The 18123-nt window shown below is 34.6% G+C and overlaps 1 protein-coding gene across 1 annotated transcript in view; it reads right to left on the bottom strand.

The window, feature by feature from the left end:
- Nucleotides 1–18123, bottom strand: part of MINDY2 (MINDY lysine 48 deubiquitinase 2) — a 109038-nt gene that overhangs the window by 70323 nt on the left and 20592 nt on the right. Inside the window, exons 3-4 of the mRNA XM_004452875.5 lie at nucleotides 17815–17879; nucleotides 15533–15691 (exon numbers count right to left, since the gene is read on the bottom strand). Of these exons, the coding sequence (XP_004452932.2) occupies nucleotides 15533–15691; nucleotides 17815–17879 (224 nt within the window). The remainder of the gene's footprint in view (nucleotides 1–15532; nucleotides 15692–17814; nucleotides 17880–18123) is intronic.

Raw genomic sequence — 18123 nt, 5'->3', positions numbered from 1 at the left:
GACACAGAGAACAGCCAACCAGGGAGAGAAATAAATAAATAAATAAATAAATACAACCTTTTTTAAAAAACACTTGGTCTCTCTTAGGAGCTCCCTAATAAAAAGAGTGTAAAAGCAAATCAAGTTTATAAAGAATCCCAGAACTTGTAAGTATAATCATTCTTAAAAGAAACTTATTGAAGAAAAAGAACTAGGCAAGTAAATGAGAAATTATTCTCGATATAAATGGAATAGAGGAGTATGTGTTTCTGTGTGTATGGGCATGCATGTGTGCACAAGCACATGAACTGAAGGAGAGGTAAAGTTGTGGAGAAGAAGGGAGAGGAATACAGGTGTTATTCCAGTTTGAGAGTCTGGAAACTTAGGCCTAGATTGATAAGTGTATCTCCATAGTATTTACAGAACAGGGCTGTCTGAGATATCAAAGGAGAGAAGGTTAATATTAAAAAAGAACGCAGGCACAGAGAAGTGATTAAAGGATAAAGTTCTGAAATTTTGTTTTTCATTCGGAATGAGGAAAAACTTTCTAAAGGACAGTGTCTGTAGTTATTCTATTTAAGGATGAACTCGAGAAGGAGGCTATATGCTAAGGTTTGAGAGATTGGGAAGACAAGATTCTAAGCAATTATCCATACTAGTATTTCATATATGTTGGTCCTAAAATTTCAAGGATAGAGACCAGAAATTTTTTCTTCCAAGTAGAATGGGATAATTCAAAGACCTTGTTTCAACTCTATATTTAAATGATACTTTCTATACTTCAGCACAAAATATGAGCTATAAGTAATGATTCATGCTGCACGAAGGAAAAAAGATGCTAATTTCATCCCATATATTTTGTTCCAATTATATTTTATAGAGGAAGATGGGACACACAGAAAAATTGTTGAAAACTATTCAAAACTTTTGCATGTGAAAATGACTCTTGCAAACTGACAGACTCAGGGACTAAAGAAACAAAACCATGTATATATAGAATATATTAAAATGTCATCATTTTTATATGAATACTGTAGAAATTATTCTTAAAAATTATCAAAACTTAACAAATTCAGTCTGAATTAAGGAAGGTAATGCTTCAATAAAAAGAACAAATTATAAGTTTCATTGAACAGCATTTAATTAGTATTTAGTAAAGATACTATATGCTATATAGCCTATGACCCAGTAATTCTACTACTAGTACAACTTGAAAAGAAATGTTTGTCAAAATTGCCAATAAGACATGTATAAGAGTGTTTACTGCAACATCATTGGTAATAAGGAAAAAAGCAGAGACAATCTAAACATTCATCAAAGATTTTAAAAAATGGGTGTATATTCACAAAATGGAATACTATATAGCAGTTAAAATGAATGAACTAGTCTTACATGTATCAACATGTAAAATTTCAAAGACATTGTGCAGAGAAAAAAATTGTAGAAAGATAAAACTATATTTGTAAACTTTAAAAGCATGCAATACTATGTATCATTTATAAATACACATAATAAACTGCAAAAGCATGAAAAGCAATAATGAACAACTTCTAATTCAGTAGTTATCTCTAAGGAGAGAAGAAGGCCAGTGGGTTTGGAAAGAAGAACTCAGGGTGCTTTAACTACATTTGTTTGCTTATATGTTTTCAATATAAAATGATATGGTTTGATCAATTTGGATGTTTGCTATGTAATTCTCTATATTTTTCAAAGTTTGAAATATTTTACAACCAAAGTTAAAGTTCAGAGTTTGTTGTTCACATTAACAAACAAACATGATATTAACTGCCAATAAAAAATCTAACATACTAAAGTATCCATCACAATACTAAACCTAGAAACTAAAGAATTCTTGGATTCTCAATTTTACCAAGAAATGTAAAATGTGGATTCTGCCTTTTGATCTGAGTGTTTTGTCAATCCACATTTAATGTAATTATTGATATACTCAGAAAAACACCTGCCATTTTGCTACTTGTTGTCTATACCTCATCTTTTTCTTCTGTCCCTCCTTTATTGCCTTTTTTGCATTAATTTTTTTATCATAGTGTTTTATTTCCTATGTTGATTTTTTAAATTCACATTTTAATTTATTGGTCTAGGGATGACAATATGCATCTTTAATTTTTCACAATCTCCTTCAGGTTAATAATGACTTAAACACAGTAAAATACATGTTTGCACCAGTATATTCCAGTTCATCCTTCTTCTTTTGTGCTATTATTGTCATATATATTAAATCTACATTTATAATGAGCCTACAATATAGTATTATCATTATGGATTTAAATAATCTAGTTTGTTTTTTTTAAATTAAAGGTTAAATATATGTTGTTAAGTAAAATAAATTGACTACCTATATTAATGTTATTGAGAGTGACCTCTTTTCCAAGAAGTTAACAGGGACTTTCTGAAGAGTTAAAAATTACAGTGAGGGGCTGAAGTCTCTCTTCAGACCCCTGCCATACTGACAACCTAATAAACTCCTGCCTAAATCTTAATACAAAAAAAAAAACACAAACAAATTTTTAAGAAGTGGGGAGCTTTCTGAAAAATGAATATATCCTGCAAAATTTATAGTCTAAACAGAAATTGGAAATAAGCTGGTTTCAATCCAATAGATATAGCCTATTAGAGAAGAATATCCTATAATAACAAAATCATGATCATTCCCTGCTTTGTAACTCCCTCTTTTATAAGAAGGAACAAAAATATCAGCCAATTATTATAGTTTCCTCTTTGGAAATCCCCTAATTGCCTTTATAAGCCAAGGCACCTTGTTAACTATTTTGGGACTCTCACTTTGATTTCAGCTCTCCTTGCTTGAAGAGTTTCTCTTTCAAAAATCATTATATTGAATTGATTATTGGTGATTCAGTTTCTTTTGACAGTTTTTGGCATCAGAAGTGGGATCCAGAGAAGATCCCTGACCATTCTCATAGTTGGTGAGTGACCAGGTACTGGTATCCATGGGACCCTTTGTGACCAATACTATCTGCCCCCCGCAGAGCACAGGGGGTAAGTTTCTCCTGGATACGAGCTCTGATTTCTTTGTGTTATGCAATTGGGTTTATTGTTAGCCTTGATTTTGGTCTGGTCCAGATGGCTCCTTGGTGAGTACCTTGTTTTGTCTCTGCAGAGAGGGTAGAGATTCTGGTACACTTTAAGGAAATTTCTTTTTTGTTTACAAGACCCCTATATAATTTTGTTTTTGTAACCTTTGACCAAGCATGGGCTTTTCTCAATTTAAACTTAAATCTCTTTTTTCTCCTTTGGCAAAGACACCTGTTAACTTATAAGATTTCACACTCTGGGCCTAGTTTATGTTTGTTTTTGAATAAATGGGCAAATCTCACTGGGAATAACTTGAGTTTGCAGTGGCCACTTTGGGAAACATTTGTGCTAGTTAAAATAGTATACTTGAGAGGTGCACTTGAAAAGAGAGGATCCCAGACTCCACAAAAAGAGTGGGGAATATTTTTTGATTGGTATTCAAAAGCTTCTAAAAGACCAAATGACTCTAAAATAGCCTCTTTAAAGGATTCCTTAAAGCATGCAGAGAAAAAGTTAAAAAATCTTAATACTAGTCCTACTGCTCCCCCATACAGTCCCCCAGACGACTCTCACCCATTCCCCTTACCACTAATCCACCAGAGCCTGTAAATCAGTTGCCTCTTAAAATCAGGTCATCTGCTTAGCCTCAAACACTGGACAATGGCTGAACTTCATCCCATTATAAAAGATTTCCTTAACCCCAAGAAAAATCAGACTAAATGCAAAAAATTTTATCAACTAGTTCAGATGTCCTTTTGCCTACTACTCAAACCTCTATTCTTATCACAAATATTGTCACAATAAAGAATCACATATCTAATCACACAGTACCTATATGCAAGGTACAAGTCCAATCAGATTTCCCTTCTAGGGACACATCAAAAGCTGGCCATATTAAAAATACGAATTGACCTTTCCAGGCCTTTACCTAAATTATCCCCAATTAAAGCATTTTAGAGACATGCTAGCTACTGCTGCCAGTGAGTCTCAAACTTCTCATAATCAGTGATTCTCTTTATATATTAACCAAAGCCTCAACCTGTGAATACCCAAAGGAGGGTTTAATACAACCAAACCTTTTATTTATTTATTTATTTAATTCCCCTCCCCTCCCCCGGTTGTCTGTTTTCTGTGTCTTTTTGCTGCATCTTGTTTCTTTGTCCGCTTCTGTTGTCGTGCCACGGGAAGTGTGGGTGGCGCCATTCCTCGGCAGGCTGCTCCCTCCTTCGCGCTGGGCGGTTCTCCCTATGGGTGCACTCCTTGCGCGTGGGGCTCCCCTACGCGGGGGACACCCCTGTGTGGCACGGCACTCCTTGCGCGCATCAGCACTGCGCATGGGCCAGCTTCACACGGGTCAAGGAGGCCCGGGGCTTGAACCGCGGACCTCCCATGTGGTAGACCGACGCCCTAACCACTGGGCCAAAGTCGGTTTCCCAATACAACCAAACCTTAGGCTGCTCTAATTACAATTTACCTTCGGGATCTTTCACTCAGAAGCATAGAGGTCCACCAACTGGAGACCACTTGTCAAGGCAAAGACCAAAGCCATAACTTTGATATGATTTAATGAGTTTTGTTTTTCTATATTTTTGTCTTTTCATGTTTTAAGAGTCAAATTATTTGACTTAAGATTAAAAGTGGAAATTGTAAATTTGTATTGTTTTCTAAATGTTTACAGCTCCCTATCTCTCCAAAATAACTTGTAAAATTTCTTAAAGAAACTTTGTTCAAGATGACTTCAGGATAAGTAAATGCTTATATAAATTAAATACTCCTAAAATCTAAGATTAAAGAAACCAAGCTTTTAATGCTCCAAATGGTCTAAAAGCTAACCCAAATGGTGTTTTTTCAATCCAAGTTTATATAATCTAGATCTTTAGAAAATGAGACTACATTGTTGGTTAAATATGAGTTATTAATCTTAGATATAATACAAGCATATTTTTCAAACTTGGGTATGTTCTTCCTAAATTTATAAAGCTTAAGGTATACCAGTCAAAAGCTTACATCACCTTTACCAAATGTTTAAGGTGACAAGGATTGCAAAGTTTGCATTCACCAAACTGAGTCATTATTTTGACAAAAGCTAATTCTAACAATAATTGTATTTTATAGGATATCAGCTTAAGGACAGTTTTTAGAATCTTTTTGGTAACTTAAGCATGTAAGGTATATAGAGCATGTTTTTAATGAGGAAAAAGAGGAATTGTTTTGTTCTAAAATGAAAGAACTGGTTGTTCTGAGTGGATGTGGCTTAAGCAACTGGGTGCTTCCCACACGGGAGTCTTGAATTTGGTTCCCAGTGCTTTCTGAGGAAGACAAGCAGACAACAAGCAGACAGACAAGGGAGCCATCTGGGGAGGGGGGGACTGAAAAAAAAAAAAAAAAAGGACTTGTTGTTGTAAAATAAAAAGAAGAAAATTCATGAAAAACCTGAATGGAAGTTATAGAAGATTTGGGGATTTGGGAAAGAGGAATTTCAGTTATAAAAGTTTCTTTTTCTTTTGAGAAATCAGTGCAAAAATAGTTTAATTGTGAATATTCATGCCACCTTCCATAATAACTTCTCTAGTTTTTATAAGTATTTTGGTTAAATAGGGAAACAAGTGTTGTTTCACAATGTCTCATGATCTTGCTTATTAACCAAGTGTTCAAAGCCTTGACAACTTTAACCATTTTGCTTCCCCAAAAGCCAAATCCTAGATAGTGTCTTTTGGACACATGTAGAAGATACATTTTAAACCTCACTAAAAAGGACCCTATCCGGTTGTAGCATTATCTATGTAGTTTGGCATTATCTATGAATTCCAAAACTAGATATTGGATTATGTTTGTAAACTGGTCTGTTCCTCTGGGCATATTAGATTGTACAGATTCAGAGGTTTCACTTTTACTTGATTACATAATGATTAAGGCTTTGATTGGGCCACATCAATAGGACATGTAGAAAACTAGATGGCTGAGGAGAGAGTAGGAGGTTTTTGATGCTCGAGCCCCACAGAGTAAATACACAAGAGAAGAATACAGATACGGCTGTATCTGAATATAGAGACAGCTCCATAGACACAGCAGAGGCCCAGGGAGAGAGATGAGACTTATCCCAGTCCACAGCTGAGATTAGAAGAAACTGGGACCATGGAGCCCTAAGAAGAAGAAGAAGACTGAACCCCTGTAGACATCGGCTGCCATCTTGCTCCAACACATGACAACAGACTTTGGTGAGGAAAGTAACTTACACTTTATGGCCTGGTAACTGTAAGCTTCTACCCCAAATAAATAACCTTTTATAAAAGTCAACATATTTCTGGTATTTTGCATCAGCAACCCTTTGGCTGACTAATACACAAGTGTACAAAAAGATTTTATTGCTAAATAACAATATTAATCCTTGGATTCCTATCTTCCAGTTTAGGTGGGCCTTTCCAAGGGACTAAAATAGAACATTTATCCCTATAAGTCACTATAAATTTAAACCAACTAAGGATCAGGACTAAGCATTCCCAGAAGCAGATGACTTCAGAGGTGGACTACCTTACCTAAGATCACAGAACAAGAAATGATATATTTAAACTTTCCCCGTTTGGTCCTGTATTTTGTAATATTGCTAGTATTTTTTTAATTTTTATTTTGTTGACCTATTTGCCAGTTGTTCTTAGTGCCAAATGAAATCTTTAGTTATAATAACACTTTTATTCATCTCAAGTATTTTAAGTTTAGATAACTCTTTAGCTCCAGCGATACAAAACCTCTCTGATACATAGCTTGCCTAACTAAGTGCTGACTTTGCACAAAATTGTTCTGCAAAAAAAAGGTCAGAGATTTATATAAATCCAGCCCTTGAAAATGCATTTAGAATGGTCTTAGCACCAAAAAAAAAGATGTGAAATACAAACAAGTACAGATGCCAAAACATTCACAGTCTACTCTCTCTCCCATGCAAATGAAAATGTCCTATTTCACTGCAAATTTTCCTATTTGTTTAGAATGCACAAATGAAAAACACCACTTAGGAGAAATTCTCTCAGGCTTTTGTGATCAAGTCTTATTGTTTAATCATGAATATCTTAAATGGCTCCCTTATAATAACCAATGGTCTTAAAATAAATGGTACCATATAAATCATCATTAATTCAACCTTGCACATAGAGTTTCAAAAAATTCAAAACTTACTTACAATTCACTTGGCTGCTGAAATATGTTTGTTATTCCCTTATGTAATACCAATAAGTTTGATGTTCTCTAGGATGATCAATACTCTAGACAAACTTAAAGAGGAAACTCTACCCATACGTGACTAGATTTGCCTTTGTGTGTGTGTGTGGCTCTTTACCAGAAATACTATTTGTTTTTCTAATTTAACTAAATTCCATTTATTAGTCTTATCTATCATTTGAGGTAGTTCCACTTTACACATAAAGTTACCTGAGGCAATGTTTTTTATTTCTTGTGTAAAAAGAATATATAAAGCATTTCCCTATGATTGGTCGGGAAGACATGGAATAGGATGCCTTGCTCCACTATGACTAAATTGTCTACCCTAAATGTTAGTCAAATGGTTTATGCTCCCTTTTACATCAAGTCAAAAAAAGGATAATACCCCTAACCCCTTAACATACCACAGTTTGGAGTTTGAGTCTTTCATGTGCACCATGGGGACATGAGGATGTATGATCTGGGGATGTATGATCTGGAGTGAGCAATAATAAATACATCTATAGTTATGGAACAAAACTTTAAAACTACCCTAAAAACTCTTCAGCCTTTTTACAAAATAGACAAGCCTTACATATTTTGACTGCCTTGCAGGGGAGCACTTGCACCCTGATACATTAATAATGTTGCTTTCATGTTAATAAATCTGGCACTTTTGTAAGTAAATTAAAATGGTTAAAAGGTCAAATTAGAGTATTTCATTACATTGGTTAGACACAAACATCTATGGACAGATTTCTTTCACAACCTTGATTCTTGGTTCAGTGAAATTTGGGAGTGAATAACACACTTTAAATTCATACTCTTAATAATAATAGTTGGAATATATATTTTTATTTTTGTTGTACTATTCTGTTTCAAAAGTTTGTTGAAATTTCATGTTACCCACAAGACAAATGATTGCTCTTTAAAATAGCCAGTCGAAAAATGATAATGAATTAGAAATGGAACTGTCCATGGTATCTTTAAAATAGCCAGTCAGAAAAATGATAATGAATTAGAAATGGAACTGTCCATGGTAGATCAAAACTAAAATTAAACATAAATTTAATAGGTTCAAAAAAGGGGCAATAACTATAATCCATCAAACAAGTAGTAACTTCACTCCAAGTATAAAGTCACCAAATATACCCACTACAGGCCAGAAAGAAAAATCAGTGCAAAAAACTACTCTCCCTATTCAAGCAATTCCTCTTTCAATGAATCCATTATTTGGATTATTATTGATTTTGTTTCTTTTGAAAATGTATATATACAGTCAAATACTTAAATACATATTTGCCATTTCTGAAGCTCTCCATTTTTTTGTGGATTTTAATTAACCACTCAGTGTCACTACGCTTCAATCTGGAGGACATCTTTTTAGTATTTCTTATAGCACAGTTGTAGTAGCAATAAATTCTCTTTTTGTTATGATGGCTTTTGAAGGATAGCTTCACTAGATATAGAGTTCTTGGTTGGCAAATTCTTTTTCCTTCCAAAACTTGAGATATATCATTCCACTGCTTTCTGACCTCTTTTATGTCTGATGAGACATTAGCTATTAATTGAATATTTGATCCCTTATACACAATGAGTTGATTTCCTTTGTTGCTTTCAAGATTTTCTCTTTTAGTCACTGAATAGCATGTGTCTACCTATAGTCTCTTTGTATCTCTCTTACTTGGGGATTGTTGAACTTCTTGGATCTGTAAGTTAATATTTTCCATCAAATTTGGGAAGTTTTCAGACATTATCCCTTTAAATATTTTTCTGATCCTTTCTCTTTCTCTTTTCCATCTAGGACTTTCATTTCATGTATGTTGGAATGTGTAGCATTCTTCCACCAGTCTCTGAGTTTCTGCTCAATTTTCCTCAATCTTTTTTTCTCTCTGTCCCTTGAAACAGATACTTTCTTTTCATCTATCTCAAGCTCACTGATTTTCTTCTGCTATCTCAAATCTGCTTTTCAGCCCATCTAGTTAATTTTTCATTTCATATATTATTTTTATTATAGTATTTTTATTTTATTTTTTGCTGCAAAAAGCTTTACTGTTTACACTTGTTTCAAGGCTTATTAGAGGCTAGAAGGTGGTGGTTAAAAAGATGCCTTCTGGCTAGAGGGACTCAAGAGGAAGCAAATGCCAGAATGCCCACCACAATTGACTCTGGGCTCCAGAGACTCCTAGTCATGCTTGAGGGTGAACCTTTCAAAGAGATACGTGCCCAGCCCCGCCTGTGGGCCAGCCAGCCTGCAGAGGTTGGTCAGGTGATCACCTATCTTTTTTATCAGTTTTACCTCCTTGTCTAAGAAATGGTTCACCAGGAAGTCACAGACATGGGAGTCTGTGTTGGTAGGTCCCAGGGCATGCAGACCCAAAAGAAGATGAGCAGATACTGAGAGCACATAGCAAGCAGACACAGAGAGCAGAGAGCAAGTGCAAACAATGGGGTGTGGGGGAGGAAATTAATTAATAAAAAAATAAGCAGAAAGAAAATAAAAGGAATCCTAAAACATCAGGAAAAGAACAACTACCATGAAAAGCAAAAGTATTGGTAAAAACAATGGTCTTCCTTTTGCTCTTAAGTCTCTAAATTTAAATTAAATTAAAGTTTCTAAAAAAAGATAATACTATCCAATGTGGTTCTATGCGTATGTAGAAATATTTAAGACAATTACATCATAAATGGGGGAGAGTAAAGGGACATAAAGGAAGGTAAGGTTTCTATATATCACTCAGACTTGTACAATGACAACACCAGTAGAATGTAATAACTTATGTAGATAGAATGCAGTACTTAAAACAACGACTTAAAAAAAATCTATACAAAGAGAAACACTGAAAAACAGTATAGATAAATCAAATAACCCACAGGAAGGCAGGAAAAATAAAACAAACAAAAAATAAGAGAGCAAGTGGCGGACTTGGTTCAGTGATTAGGGCATCCATCTACCACACGGGAGGTCCGCGGTTAAAACCCCGGGTCTCCTTGACCTGTGTGGAGCTGGCCCATGCGCAGTGCTGATGTGTGCAAGGAGTGCCATGCCATGTTGGGGTGTCCCCCGTGTAGGGGAGCCCCACACACAAGGAGTGCACCCAGCGCGAAAGAAAGTGCAGCCTGCCCAGGAATGGTGCCGCACACACAGAGAGATGACACAACAAGATGACGCAACAAAAAGAAAAACAGATTCCCATGCCACTGACAACAGAAACGGACAAAGAAGAAGACATAGCAAACAGACACAGAGAACAGACAACCAGGGTGGGGGGGAGGGGAGAGAAATAAATAAATAAATAAATCTTAAAAAAAAAATAAGAGGGCAAACTTAAGCCCTATCAATAATTTCATTAAATGTAAATGACTTAAATATACCAAATAAAAGGCAGAGAATGACAGAGTGGCTCCAAAATCATGACCAACTTATATGCTATCTATAAGAAACACACTAAAATTATAACAATATAGGCAGACTGAAAGTAAAAGAATGGAAAAATACCTATTTATTTTTACTTATAAAGAGATGCAAACATTAATCAAAGGAAAGCAGGAGTAGCTATATTAATGTTAGACAAAGACACTTCAGAGCAAAAAAAGTTATCAGAGACAGAGAGACAATATATAATGATAAAAGAGTCAATCCAGGGAAGTGGGTGTAGCTCAGTGGTTGAGTGCTTGCTTCCCATGTACAAGGTCCTGGGTTCAATCCCCAATACTGCCTTAAAAAAAAAAAGTCAATCCATCAAGAAGAACTAGCAATCTTAAACAGAAGTGAAAAATATACAACAGAGCTGCAAAATATGTGAAGCAAAATCTGGTAGAACTGAAAGGAGAAATAGAAAATCAAACAACTATATTTGGAGACTTGAACACCCCTTCCCAACAATTGCTAGAACTAGACAGAAAATTACCAAGGATATAGGAGAACTTAAAAACACAAGCAACCAGGAAACGGACTTGGGTGGTTAGGGCGTCCGTCTACCACATGGGAGGTCTGTGGTTCAAAACCTCAGGCCTCCTTGACCCGTGTGGAGCTGGTCCGCGGGCAGTGCTTATGCGCGCAAGGAGTGCCGTGCCACTCAGGGGTGTCCCCCGCGTAGGGGAACCCCACGCGCAAGGAGTGCACCCTGTAAGGAGAGCCGCCCAGCGCAAAACAAAGTGCAGCCTGGCCAGGAATGGCGCCGCACACACAGAGAGCTGACTCAACAAAAAGAGACACAGATTCCCGTGCCACTGACAACAAGAGAAGTGGACAAAGAAAGAAGATGCAGCAAACAGACATAGAGAACAGACAACCGGGGGGGGGAGGGGGGAGAGAAATAAATAAATAAATCTTTAAAAACAAAAAAACAAAAAAAACCACAAGCAACCAACAGGTTCTAACTGACATTTATAATACTCTATCCAACATCAGCAAACTACACATTCTCTTCAAGCCCCAGAGAATGTATACCACAATAAACTATATTCGGGGCCATAAAACAAACATCAACAAATTTAAAAGTATTGAAATCATACAGAATGTGTACTCCATCCATGATGCAATCATTGAAATCATATAGAGGGTGTACTCCATTCATGATGCAATCAAACTAGAAATTAATCACAGAAGCATAATAGGAAAATCTCCAAACACTTGGAAGCTAAATAATAAACTTCTGAAAAATCTATGGTTCAAAGAAGTCTCAAGAGAAATAAAAAAATACCCTGAAAAAATGAAAAAAAATTTTAACTAAAAAAAACAAACAAAAAGAAATACACTGAATTGAATAAAAATGGAGAGAAAATATATCAAATTTGTGGGACACAGCTAAAGCAGAACTGAGAGAAATTTATAATACTAAATGAATAATTATAAAATAGGAAAAATAATCCAAGCTTCCACCTCAGCTACCTCGGAAAAAAGCAAACTAAACCCAAATTAAGCAGAAGGAAGGAAAAAACAAAAATAACAAAAATCAATGAAACTGAAAACAAAAACAATAGAGAAAATCAATGAAGCACTTGATAAAGGGTATCTCTGATCAGCCAAAAGCTATTACACTTAATGATGAAAGACTGACTGCTTTCCCAGGAAAGATCAGGATCATTCCTGACCAGGAACAAGGCAAGGATGTCTGTTCCCACCACTCTTATTCATTGTAATGCCAGAGGTTCTAGCCAGCTCAATAAGGCAAGAAAACTTAATAAAATACATACAGATCAGAAAAGAAGAAATACTTGCTTATGACATGATTGTCTACATAGAAAATCATAAACAAGCTACAAAAATCAACGACAACAACAATAAAAACTTCTAGTAAATGCAATAAGGCCACAGGATATAAGGTAACATAAATATTAAACTTATTTCTATCTATTATGAATGAACATGTGAAAACAAATTAAAAATACAATACTGTTTACAATCAATCAAAAAAAGCAAAATATTTAAGTGTAAATCTAACATAACACATATAAGACTTATATGCTGAAAACTACAAAATGTGGATGGAAGAAATCAAAGATCTAAATAAGTGGAGAGACATACCATGTTCACATATTGAATGGCTTACTATAGTAGATACCAATTCTTCCCAAATTGATATGCAGGTTTATCAAAACTCCTATTAAATCCCAGAAATGTGAATAAGATTATTCTAAGACTTATATGGAAAGGGAAAAGAACAGGAATATCATAGTGGTTTGTAGCTGTATGTACTTCAGAAAAATATGTTCTTAAATTTAATCCATTCCTATGGATGTGAACACATTTTAAGGAGGACCTTTCCATGAGGCTACTTCAATTAAAGGGTGACCCACCTCAGTCAAGCATTGGTCTTAATCCTATTATTGGTATCCTTTATAAATAGAACGAATTTAGACATGAGGGAGGGAAAGCCACAGAAGAAGCTGAAATCAAGGAAAGAGAAGGGAGAGACAAGTAGATGCCATATGACAGAGGAGCAAAGGATCACTAGCAGCCAACCTTCAGGAAGAAAACATCGCCTTGATGATGCCCTGATTTGGACATTTTCCTGGCCTCAAAAGTGTGAGTAAATGAATTCCCATTGTTTAACCAGACCCATTTCATGGTATTTGTTTAAGCAGTTCAGGAAACTAAAATAAAAGGCTAAAACAATTTGAAACAAGAATAAAGAAGGAAAAATCAGTCTACCTGCTTTCAAGATTTATTATATGGTTATACTAATCAAGACTGTATGGTATGGACAGAGGGAAAGTCACATAGATCAGTGGAACAAAGCAGAGAATGCAGAAATAGGGTATCCCAGAAACAAAAATATGCCCGCCTGATTTCTGACAAAGGTGCAAATACAATTCAATGTAGAGAAGATAGCTTTTTCAACAAATGGCACAACCATAGGTAAAAAGAAATTAAACCTGACCCATGTCTCACATCTTACATGAAAATTAACTCAAAGTGGATCATGGACTTTTAATGTATATAAATGTATATAAAACTATAAAATATTTAGGAAAAAAATAGGAATCTTTAGAACCTAGGATTAGGAAAAAGTTCTTAGAATTAACACCAAAAGAACAATGCATAAAGGGAAAACTTATCAACTGGACTACATCGAAATTAAAACTTTTGCTCTGCAAAAGACTCTGCTAAGAGGATAAAAAGAACAGGTTACAAATCTAGAGAAAATATCTGCACACCACATATTGACCAAAGGATTAGTATCTAGATTATATGAAGAATCCTTAAAACTTAGTACAAAAACAAGCAATCTAATTAGAAAATGGGCAAAATACATGGAGACATTTCATTGAAGCAGATATATAAATGGCAAATAAGCACATGAAAAGATGTTCAACATCATTAGCCATTAGAGAAATGCAAATTAAAACCACAGTCCCAAAGACTGGAAATAACCCAAACTTTCTTCAGTGGATGAATGACTAAATAAACTGTAGTATACCACACCATGAAACAAATTACTGATACACATCAACAACCTGGATAAATCTCCAGAGAATTATAATGACTGAAAAAAGCCAATCACAAGAGGTTACATACAATATAGTTACATTTATACAACATTCTTATATGACAAAATTATAGAAATGAAGAAAAGATTGATGTTTGCCAGAGATTAAGGAGGTTAAGGGTGGAAGGGAAGTGTATGTAGTTAGAAAAGGACAACACAGGGGAATCCTTGTGGTGATGGAAATATTCTGTATCTTGCCTGTAGCAATGTCAGTACCCTGGTTGTGATATTATACCATAGTTTTGTGAGATGTTACCATAGGGAGAAACTGGGTAAAATGTACAAGAGATTGCTCTGTATTATTTCTTAAAACTGTATGTGGACCTACAGTTATCTTAAAATGAAAAAAATTTTTTTAAAGTAACCTCTCACAGCATGAAAAAAAAATTTCAGAGCCATGAGCTGTTTTTTTGTTTTACTTTTTAAGTTCACATCTAACAATATTTTAAATTTTACCTTACCTTCTGTTACAGCTTGTAAATAAGCAATAACATTAATATAGTAATTAATATAGTATAGGAACACACAAAAGACAGATCGATGGAACAGAGACGCCTCTAGCCTACTTAAGAACTTCAACTAAAGGAATTACTTCTTCCTTTTGCCCTTCCAGATACACTCTCTACCCATCCCTCTCTACTCCATGCTCCTGTAGGTTGACCTCCATGAACTGTAGCAACTAGAATCCTTGCCTCATAGTTTTCACTGGATTTAGCTAATGGGAGAAACTGACAGGGGATCAGAAAGTGAGAAGAAAGAAGTCAATCTTTATTACCTCTATTTCTTCCCTGTTGGGCTACAGTTTGGTAGTAAGTACAGTTTTCTATTATAGGCCATTGCTTCTGTGCAGCAGCGCTGTCCTTCAGCAATCAGTCTTGCTGGATTCTGTTAACTATTCCCTACTCTTACCCATTCAGGGTTAGGAGGTGGTAATAGCTTTCTGCTGTTGCTAATTACAGGATACTTCACTATCCCTTGTTTTCCTTTAACTTTGCCCACACCTTTGTTAATAGGGTGTTCCTTAAACTTTCTTCAGTTATGTCATCTACCTCTTGCCAGGATGTACTTGCCAAGAGGCGAAATCTGGAATGTGAGTGTAGAGTATATGTACAGGGCCACTGTACATATAGAAAAGTACAGTTAAAGTGATAGGAATATGGAAGAGGGACATTTTTGTAAATGTTGGGGTGACAGAAAATCTCTTTTCAAAGCACAGAAATATAAATATCATAAAATATAAATCTCGATTAATTTGCCAAATTAATCAGTTTTTACTGAACTTTTGTTAATATTATTTTAGTCTTTCTACTTACCTGAGGGTCCACTAACCACCCATGGTACAAAGGAATATCAAGAAGATCAAATACTATGCATTCCGGTGTATATTCAAACACACGGACACCAGTGAACTTTACATTTACATCCAGGCCTGTCTGTAGTTTGTGCAAAATTGCCATAGCATCACTCATATTCTGAAAATAGAAAAGGGTAAATTTTTAAAAAATCAAATCTACAAAAAAGGAGATATTTAAATGCAGACACTTACTTCTAGCTTTCCATTTTATCCAATTTATTCATTTCTTCACCAAAATTTTATTAAGTACTTACTATATGTCAGTTTCTAAGTTCCAAGGATATAAAAGAGAATAAAACAAAGTCCCTGCTCTTATAGAACTTACATGCTACTGGGAGAGACAAACACATAAATATATAATGTCAAGTATTAGTAAGAAAAATTGAGCAGGATGAGAACATACGGAGTGACAAGGATGAGGTACCAATTTTAGACCAGGAGTCTAAAATCAAAAGCCTAAGCTGATAATTAAACACCAATGCTCATAGCAGCATTATTCACAATAGCCACAAGGTAGAAATAACCTAAGTATCCATCAATGGATAAATGGATAAACAAAATGTGGAATACACATACAATGGAATATTATTCACACATAAAAAAGGAATGAAGTTATGATACATGCTACACCATGGATGAACCTTGAAGACATCATGGTGAGTGAAATAAGCTAGACACAAAAAGACAAGTATGTATGATCCCACTTATATGAAATAACTAGAATATGCAAATTCATAGATTAAAAAAGTAGATTACAGTTTTACACGGGCAAGAATGGGGCATAAGGGAAATGGGGAGATACTGATTAACAGGTACAGAGTTTGAAAACGTTTTAATAATAGTTGGAAGTGGTGATGGTAGCACAACATTGTAAGTGAAATTAATATCATTGAACTGTATATATTTAAAAAGTAGCTAAAGTGGGAAATTTTATATATATGTAATAAAAAATGTATTAAGTCTAAAATCAAAGAGGAAGGCCTCTCTGAAAATGACATTTAAAGACTAAAGCAAAACACTGAGCCTTAGAAAGCTCTGGGAAAAGAGCATTCCAGACAAAATTGATACCAGTGCAAATTGGGTGCAGAATAAGTTCATGGAACAGCAAGGAGTCCAGCATGGCTACAGGATAGAAAACAGAGCATAAAGTAGTAGACAGGCAGAGGCTGGATCACAAACATGTGGCCAAATTAAAAAGTCACCCTATCCATGTCAAGTTTTTTTAAAAAATGTGATCACATAAATCTGTAAAGAAGACTATTATAAAACATGTTTTTCTAGATATTTAAACACATTATACATGAATATATCTATATCCAGTATATTTGATGGAAAAGTAAAAACCAATATACAAAAATAATAAATTTAAAACTGAATCCCTGTTTATCAGACACTGATAGGTACTAAATAGGTTACAATCTATTGGAGGGGCATATAGTAGAAAGAATATAAATTCTCTTGTATCAAAACTAGGCAATTGGCTCTGAAATTTGAGAAAAACAAATTTAGGTCATATAAACAAAGTTCTATTTTACCAAATAAATTATAAGATTCCATTTTAAGAGATATGTATACAGACTGAAAACAGAAATTGTTCAAATGTTATAGTCATGAATCATGGATTTAATACTACTAGCTGATTCCTTCTTGCGTTCTATTGACAAGCAAAGGAGGAATACTAAAGAAAATGAAACTCTGCTCACTTTCTTCCAGCTCCTATAATTGTGGGCCTAGTGATCCTGCTATATCACAGATCAGGTTCTAAAAAACATGCCAAGAATGTGGACACATTGAAACTAGGAGACAGCAGAATTTGTTGTAATGATATACCACAGCCTCATTTGCTCAAACTTTCTCCTAAACATAATTGTAAAATGAGGAAAGAAAAGACAATGACAAATTTACTTGAAAGTCAGTTTTTCAAGGGAAACAACAGGTTATATCATTAACCTGAATGATATCTATGTATCATTCTAAATAGTGTATGTGTTCATACAGATCAGAGATCAGCAAAGTATGGCCTATGGGCCAAATCCACCCTGTGAATGAAGAATGATTTCTACAGGTTTGTAAAATAATTAAATAAAGAATATGCAACAGAGACCATGTGTGGCCTGCAAGGTCTAAAATATTTACTGTATGTCCCTTTATAGAAAAAGTTTGCCAACCACTTAGAGACAAAGGAATATATCCAGAAGATAACATTACATATTTTAATATAATAAAAATTGCATGTATTACCTGCTCATAGTTTAAACGTTGAATTTCTGAAATTTCTTTTGGCTTTGCATCAAGCATGTAATCTCCTGTAAAAAAATAAATTATGAAATTGCCTTTTAAAACTTAATTTTTTTCAGATAAGTAATAGATTTTAATGGTAAATGTTTAAACATTGCAACAGTAGATGACATATAAAGCTAATCCCCCAAATTTCACCCAGAAAAAGAATCAATGTTCATTGCTATGTTACATATTTTTTCAATGTATATACTATAATGCTTTTGCAACTTTCTTTTTCTTCCACTTTATAGTATAGTTGAGCATCTTTCC

Source organism: Dasypus novemcinctus, chromosome 3 (assembly GCF_030445035.2).
Source record: "Dasypus novemcinctus isolate mDasNov1 chromosome 3, mDasNov1.1.hap2, whole genome shotgun sequence".
In the NCBI taxonomy this organism is placed as follows: Eukaryota; Metazoa; Chordata; class Mammalia; order Cingulata; family Dasypodidae; genus Dasypus; species Dasypus novemcinctus.
Note: the sequence above shows the minus strand (reverse complement) of the source record. Positions and strands in the feature narration are given on the sequence as shown.